Here is an 8,258-nt window from a genome sequence, read left to right as displayed (position 1 = left end):
CGGCAGGCGCGGCTGATCCGGGAGCGCGAGGCCAAGAGGCTCAAGCGGCGCCTGGAGAAAATGGACATGATGCTCCGGGCACAGTTTGGCCAGGACCCCTCGGCCATGGCCGCTTTGGCAGCTGAAATGAACTTTTTCCAGCTGCCGGTGAGCAACGCGGAGCTGGAGAGCCAGCTGTTGGGAAAAATGGCCTTTGAGGAGCAGAGCAACAGCGCCCTGCACTGACTGAGCCCGCGCCCCCGGCTGCCGGGGCCTGGTGAGCGCCCTGGGCAGCCCTGCTGGTGGCTCCGGGGCAGAGGAGAACGGAGCCGAGATGTCTGGCAAGGTAGCTGTGCTGGGAGCAGATTCGAAGGACACAGTCTGCTCTGGGGGCCAAGTCACAGCCTGTGAACAGAGGGAAAATAAATTAATGCTCACGTTTATTTGGTCCCCTTCTTTACCTTTGGTGCTTCATCCTGTTCTTGGACCTTTGCCCCTGGGTGGGTTTGAGCTGCTGCAGCTGTGCTGTCACTGAGGGCCTGCCTCACTGGAAAGGGATCTGGTTCACTGCAGCAGGAGGTATGGAGCTGAGCACTTAGTCCCCAACTCCTCCAGGAGTAAATCCCTTGCAGGTTGTGCCCAAAGAAAGGAAGCAAAGGAGGATGTCATCTCCCTGGAAATGGCTGTGCACACCTCTCACCTTAACACTACCATTACATGCTTATTTGCAGTAGCCTCCCTGGAAACACTAGAGGAAACTGAGCTCCTGTTCTAAGAGATCACATATAAACACTCACAGAAAGGCTGACTGAGGTAAGTAAACAGCAAACAAGTTTGCTGCTTTACTCACAAGGTGATTTTCACTTCAACAGCATGTCAGATTTGCAAGTGAAAGACTTGATTGAATGGTGAACAGTCAGGGCCGGTCAGCTCACTAGTGCTGTATGGATTTGCTTTCCCCTTTATCCAGCACTGGTGAGGCCACACATGGAATACTGTGTTCAGCCAAGGGCTTCCCCAGCACAGAAGTGCCACAGATGTACTGGAGAGGGTCTGGCAAAGGGCCAATAAGAGAGTGAAGGGACTGGAGCATCTCTCCTATGGGGAAAAAGTAGGACTGTTCAGCCTAGAGAAGAGAAGGCTCAGGGGGTGGGGCAGGGAGCTTATAAATGTTTGTAAGTATCTGAAGGGAGAACCTAAAGAAAGCAGAATGAGGCTGCTTCCAGGGAGAGGCACAAATGGAAACACAGGAGGTTCCCTCTGAACACCACAAAACATTTTTCACTGTGAGGTGACTGAGAACTGGCATGCTTTACCTGGGGAAGCTGTGGAGTCTCCCACCTTGGTGATATTACAAAGTCCTGAGCAGCTGGACCTGGTTTCACCTCTTACTTGGTTTGAAAATATTTTATCCAAGTCCCTTAAAGCCCTAGTTAATTCTGGCAATAGTTGTCTTCAAAGTGCATAATGTTGCATTTTTCATGATAATGAACTAACCTTGCAGACAGTCTGTGGATGCTTGCTACAAAAAAGCATTCCATCTTTTCAGTACTACAGTATGTGCCACTGTAACACTTTGTTTTCTCATATCATTCATCACATAGAACTGACATCCAGGAGACATCCTTGCCTCCCTCACCCTGGGAAAAGGCACCAGATCTGGAAAGGGTCTTTTAATTTCTGTGTTACCTTTGTTCTCTGAGCTCATCATTCACTTGTATTCTTACCTCTGCCCATTTTCATACTCAAACTGGCAGTTTGCTTCTCGCAGTGTTTGCTGTTGCTTTATCTGGTGTGTTCTGCTTGGCCAGCAGAGATGTAGCTGAAACTCCCCCTGCAGCATCCCTGGCACCTGATCATTATTCCAAGGGGTTCAAGAAAAAGGCCACATAAAAGGAAAAGTATTTGAACACAGAATTATGGCTTATGGTCCTTCTGTCAGCCAGCCTCTGCCTGGCCCAGGTCACAAGTCCCCAGATCGCTCTGTGAGACCAGAGAAGCCACGTCCTAATGGCCACTGATGCTACAGACAAGCAAAAAATCTCAAACACCAAAGGAAAAGCTATTGGTTTATATATAGATATATATATATAGATATATACTGTGTTTACAGAGTCAACAAGTTAAATGCAATATTCATAAGAGCATTAACAATAAAAATACAATCTGTGTGTAGCCAAGTACAGACTTAAAATGGTAAAACAGGAAAAAGGATCTCACCAAAAGTACAAATATACAGTACAAATTGATTTATTTAAAACAGTTACAAAAAAAGCACAACAAAATAGAGATTATCCTTAGAATTATTAATGCTTTGTTAAGGATCAGGTAGGAGGAGGGGGCAGGAACAAGGTCGGAGAGGAGCACCTGACTAGTTCTAAGGCTTTAGATACAATGCGGTCGGTTACATGTTAATACAGCCATTACATAAGTGGGATTACAGTCGGGGTCAGCACTTATCTACAAGGGCCTCCTTGCCTCAGGGTAGCCCGGCCGTCCTGGCCACGCGTGGGCAGAGCCTCCCCTGGCCCTAAGGTGCCACCACAGAGGGAAACAGCCAGGATGTGCGGGGCGGGTGTGCGGGGCAGCAGCAGCCTGGGAGGAGCAGGAGCAAGTCCTGTCCTCCACGGACGGGTGTGGAGACCGTGGAGGGGCCTTGACCATCAGCGTTTTAAGCCATACACGGAACACACCCTGGGCCAAACTCTGTACAGAATGTGCACTCGTAGCCATCTTAGCAGCTTCTGCAAAGTTTCAGGCAGTGGGACAGCCTGAAAGACAAGGAGCAGTTGTGAGTGGCACGAGGGAAAGGCACACGTGCTGCGGCAGGAACACGCTCAGGCTGCTCAAGCTGCTGTAGTTCCTCACAATATTTTCTGAGTAAGAAGGATTGTTAGTTCTCTACAGGGAAAGTGACTTCAAGTGTGGGGACAGGGACACTTAATGTGAAAAGTGCATTATACTTGGGCACCTGCTGGAAAGGGGAGGCAGAGGGGCCTCTGCAGCCTTCCTGCTTTCCAGACAGAGCTTCCTCTGCATAGTCTGGTAGTGATGAGCTCTCATTGCCTGGAGCAAGTCTCACGTTCCTGGAGCACCAGTGTACACACAGCCTGGACCTGGCCTGGCCTCCACAGGGCAGCTGACCCAGGAATGTTTTGTGAGCTGGGACAGATGGCTACAGACACCGTTATTGCATCCTACAGACTCTGCCACTGAGTGTGAGATGGGTGAGTGGGACAAGACCAAGAGGCCTTCTCCTCCATGTAGGACAGACCACAGCTCTCCTCTCCTTCACCACAGCAACAGAAAAACAGCCTGTCTCTCTGAGAAGCCTGTCACATCTCTGCCAGCAGAAGAGCCAGGATAACTATCTCATTCCACAATGTCTTCCTGGCTTTATCTCCTCCTTTCCCAGTAAACTTAAGAAATAAAAGCCTCCTTTGTGGGCTCATCCACAGCCTTTCTCCCTACAGCAGAGCCAGTCCCACACCATCCCTGTCTCAGGAGAGCCTCAATGCTCAACACAGCCACCACCACCACAGGTGCTGAGAACACAGCCCAGCTCCGACAGATTCCAGTGATCACAAACTATGATGGGCTAGAGGGCTACCAGTGGCCCCCTCCTGCCCACTGCCTTTGGGGCAAGCAGCCAGATGCCTGGATACTTCATCTCAGTGCCCCCTCATGGGATATGCCCCAAACTGGCTTCCATAGACGAATGGGCAGCTGCAACATACCCAACAATGGGACTGAAAGGAGTCTGTGTAGAAGCACCGAGGTCAGATTCACCCTGGCCTGTTCCACAGAGCTCAGTAGAAGCACAGCTAGCCAAGGTCCAGGGTGACACCTCCACAGCCCTCCAGCTGCCTACAGTACAAAGCTATTTTAGTCACACAGCATCTTGCCACGTACATCAGTGTCTGCCCTGCCAGACCACTGCTCAGAGCAGCCAAGATCCAGGAGCAGCTGTTACAGTAACACACAGGATATCAGGCAGGGTCTCCAAACCCTCCTGTAAAGACAGAGCTTCTGTGTTCAAAGATGCACACAAAGGTTCTGCTCAGACGTGCCCTCACTGTGTGCAACCAGCCCAGCTATGTTCACACACCACACGTGTGCCAGATCCACCTGCCACAGCTCCGAACCCTCTGCACACACCATGCCAAGGACAGGCAAGAGAACCTGTCTCCTCTGCCTCCTGCCTTTGGCCACAGTCACCCTGGGTATCCTGAGCATTAAGTACTAGCCAACATGAATCGAGGTCTTTGTGTAGGAGAGTCCAATAAATAACAACTGTGAAACACACGAGGTGAGGAGGCCAGGCACTTGGGCCCAGGCAGCACATTTTACTGAGAAATAGTGCCATGAAAACAGCATCTGTTCCCACAGCTGCTGCATCCAAGGAGGCAAAATCTTCACATGACAGCATCACCATGACTTCATACATTTCAAATGCAGCTGATGAGATCAGAAGCAGTGTCACTGGGGGAAGCTACATGTGAAACAGGCAGCATCCTCCTTCTGGAGAAACCCCCTGAGGCACAAACACTGAAGGCAGGAGCAGCACATCCACCTAAGGCCGGAAAAGAAACTGTCCTGGTGCCAGCATCTCAAAGGCAACAGAAAGGGCTAGCACTGAGCTAGGAAAGCAGGGCTGATGGCCTGGGTGGGACACTCAGGAGACCCTCCGGTTTGCCCAGCACCCAGGCAGAGCACCCCCTGTCACACAGTGACAGGACTCATCCCTGGAGAGCACGAGAACAGCCCGAGAGGCCCCACAGCAAGATGACCCAAGCTGGGCTCAGGAGGCCAGGCCAGGAGTGGGGCTGGCACTCAGGGGGAGCAGCAGTGCCCCAGCAGCCAGGCACACCTGACAGGAGACTTCAGGAGCCAGGAAAGGGCAGGCTGAACATCAGGAGCAGCATCGGGACTCCAGGGGGACCTGCAGACAGCAAAGGAGCCTTCTCAGGAGCCTGGTCCTAGCACAGAGGTGGGCCCCTTAAAACAAGGTGGAGTCAGTGAAGACCCTTATCCTCAACGTAATAGTGAATGTTTTTTCCCCTAGCTAAGCAGTTAGAGCTGGTGCAGTAACACACCATCAGAGTGGGCAAATTAGTGTAATTACAGGAGCCTTCACTTGAATGGAGTGTTATCACCATAACGAGGTATCACTATGTTTGTATTAAATTCACTGTGAATAAGACTACTTTTGATTTTACCATGTTTTTACCATCTTGATTTTACTATAGAGGAACTCCAAAGTGAAGCATCAGGAAAACTAACACAAAACAACCCCAAAATGCCCTATGATGCTGTGATATTTTTAGAGTCCCTACATTAATCATAGAACTGTACTTAGCAGAAACTTTGTACCTTGCCTGCACATGCACAAACACTCGTCTCTTGTCTTGAGCTTATTCAGGTAACTTGCCTGCAGGGAAAAGAAGATTTATCCTAATTTAATTACCAAATAGTCTTGGTCCTCTCAAAGAAAAAGGATGTGTTTCCATCCTTCACTAGAGAATGCTAAATATATTTTACTCCAGCTTTTAAAAAAAAGCAACATAAAAAAAACCAACACCAAAACCCAAAATCCATCCAAACCAAAAAAAAAACCCCAAAATCCAATCCCATTCACCCACAGGCTAAGCCTCTGCAAAAGCTATAAGCCCGAGAGATGTTTATTTTTTTAAAGTTATTAACATGGGAAGAAAGATTTGATTTGGTGGCAAATAATGAAATGTATTTTATAGCAGAAACCTGATGTCTCCCGTCCCAACTCGTGTCCCATTCCAAGTGCTCAAGTTCCCTGTTCACCTATACCCAAGCCCATCCTTTTGGTCCTTCCTCTTGAGTTTCTGTGATTCACTCAAATCTGCACATTTTTTGCAAGAAAGAGCAGTTGGATTCAGTGGAAGAGACATTAAACAGAACCACCAGAGAAGCATCTCTGTCCTGCCCTCAAGAGCTCCATTGGTGAACGGTCCTTTTAAAGTGCATGTGTGAAGAAAAGGGATACTGGGAGTAAAGCCCCCTCAACTCCAGTGGGGACCCATCTCTCCCCGTCATGAGAAAGGAGGAATAAAATCTTCAACAATTTTACCTGCTACCTTAAGCCATGTCTGCCCTCCTCATCTCCCCACCCATCCTGAATGTTTAGACCCTGCCCTGCAGGGAACCAGTTACTGGGGGAGGTGTGAGAAAGCCCCGGCCTCTGGAATGCTCATTGCAGCTCAGGAGCACCTCCCCCTGCTCTGCCCCAGCTCAGCTTGGTGCTGCTCCCTGAGGCACTGGAGGCTTCTTGGTTCCCCAAGAGGACCTGGTCAGCCACTGAACTGGATGGAATAAACCCAGTCCTGCAGGGCAGAAAGCAGCCTTGCTGGTGAACCTCTCACAAAGTCTGTGCAACTTCTCCACCTGACAGGGAGGCTCACCCACAGGGGACGCCCCAGCTCACAGACCGGGGATCACTTCCCCGCATTGGAACGCCCTTCGATCGACAGCTTGACCTCCTGGGGAATGAATGAGGGGCGGAGCAGGGAGGGCCGCGGCTCCTCCGCCCGCACGCCCGATCTTTGGAAGGCGGTGGCTGCCCAGCTGTGCTGGCTGCCAGCCTCGGGCGGGGGCTCTGTCGCCTCCCTGGCTGCCTGGCTCTTCCTGCCACCAGCCCTGTCAGGCGGCTCTGAGGGCCCCTGAGCTGTCCTCTCGGGCCTCTCCCTGGTCACCACCAGCTGATCCACGAGGGGGCAGGAAGCCTGAGACGTGGAGCTGCCGTTCATGCTCTGTAAACTGATGGAGATGCAGACGTCGCCCACCTGCAGCCGGTGACAGGGCAGAGCAAAGAGCTGTGCGGTCCGCCCGGGGCTGCAGGAGGACCAGCCCTGGCCATACACAAAGAAAGGATGCTCCGGGGGCACCTCAATGCTCACTTTGCTTTGTTGCTCCCCAACCACAAAATGCAGTGTGACAAGCCCTGGCCACTGGCTCTCCTGGATGTCCACCACGGTGCTGGAGTCGATCTTCAGGCCCCCGCTCACCTCCGCGCTGCGAACAAAGTCTTGGGTCTGCAGGTCCTCCACCCGCTTCAGCTCTCCCGTGGCCAGCTGGATGATGGCTCCTTTCATGAAGTGAGAGGGCAAGTGTGAGGAGCTGGGTGGCTGCAGCTGGGCCAGGTCCTTCTCCAGCACTCCTCGAGCCTGTGCCTCTGGGTTCTGCCTCACCAGGGTTTCTGAAGCGGAAGACCTGATGGGCTCGGCTCCAACAGGAACCAGGACTGGCTTGCCGTTGGCTATCACCATTCCTTTGGTTAACTGTCTTTGTCTGACCAGCTCTTCAGGGGAGGTGACATATGGACTCCTGGACTGGCTTTTCTCAGGAGCAGCAGCCCTCTCTACCGCGTTCCTCAGCGCCTCCTTCGACTCCCCCTGCTGATCCGGGGTGTGATGGCAAAGGTTTAAAAGGCCCGGGTCATCTTTCCTCTGGGCTGCCAGAACATGATAATCCTGAGACGCCAACACCCCCACCACCCTCTGAACCTCCAGATCAGCGTCTGGGGTGCTTCTGTGAGCTGGCACAGAGACCTCTGTTCCCAGCGTCTGGTAACCTGAAAGGAGCTGTCCATCAGCCACACATCCCGCCGCAGCCCCGGGCAGACAGTCCTCAGCCCTGCTGCTGGCACCGTCCGCAGCCTCGCTGCTCCTCCTCACCACACTGTGCTCCAGGTGCCTCTGCCCACCGTTGGCAGCAGCTCCCTCTGAACTCAGCTGGCTGTCTTGCTGGGGAGACTCTGGGCTTCTACCTGCCGCAGGTGCCTCGTATGCTGAATACCCAGGTGGGAGGTGGGACATCTGATAATAAACAGGAATTCTACCTGGTGTAATATCTAAGGGCTGGGTCCCAGTGTGGTGCTGCATCTGGCCAGAAGGAGAGACTGCAGAAGCGGATTTGTTGAAGGTGTGGGTAGGAGAGGTAGTCTGGGGGGAAGGGGCAGCTTCCTCCGTGAAGAGAGAGGCGTATGGCACAAAGTGGGGGAGGAGAGAGGCCGTCAGGCTGGTGGAAGGAGACAGGAGAGGGCTGGGCAGGAAGCCAGGAGGGACAGCATAGGGCACCGTGTAATGCGAGCCGATGAGCTGCAGGGAGGCTGGAGGGATCTGGGCGTAGTGGATGGGAGGGTAGGGCACCCCTGGGTGCTGGATTATCGGCGAGGTGACGTTGAAGGCGGGGGGCAGGGGGCTCACGTTCACCACGGGGTGCAGACCCGTGGGGGAGAAGGCGGCGGG

The 8,258-nt window shown here is 52.5% G+C and overlaps 2 protein-coding genes across 2 annotated transcripts in view; one reads left to right on the top strand and one right to left on the bottom strand.

Annotated features, from left to right (window-relative positions):
* ZNF821 (zinc finger protein 821) overlaps positions 1-225 on the top strand; it is a 9,941-nt gene extending 9,716 nt beyond the window's left edge. Inside the window, exon 6 of the mRNA XM_009993655.1 lies at positions 7-225. Within this exon, the coding sequence (XP_009991957.1) occupies positions 7-225 (219 nt within the window). The remainder of the gene's footprint in view (positions 1-6) is intronic.
* A 6,221-nt stretch (positions 226-6,446) lies between these two features.
* Positions 6,447-8,258, bottom strand: ATXN1L (ataxin 1-like; the record flags this gene model as incomplete). Its single annotated transcript, XM_009993654.1, has 1 exon — positions 6,447-8,258. A coding segment is annotated over one exon (1,812 nt), but the record flags the coding sequence as incomplete, so codon positions are not given.

This window comes from Chaetura pelagica, unplaced genomic scaffold (assembly GCF_000747805.2).
Source record: "Chaetura pelagica isolate M959 unplaced genomic scaffold, ChaPel_1.0 scaffold703, whole genome shotgun sequence".
NCBI lineage: Eukaryota > Metazoa > Chordata > Aves > Apodiformes > Apodidae > Chaetura > Chaetura pelagica.
Note: the sequence above shows the minus strand (reverse complement) of the source record. Positions and strands in the feature narration are given on the sequence as shown.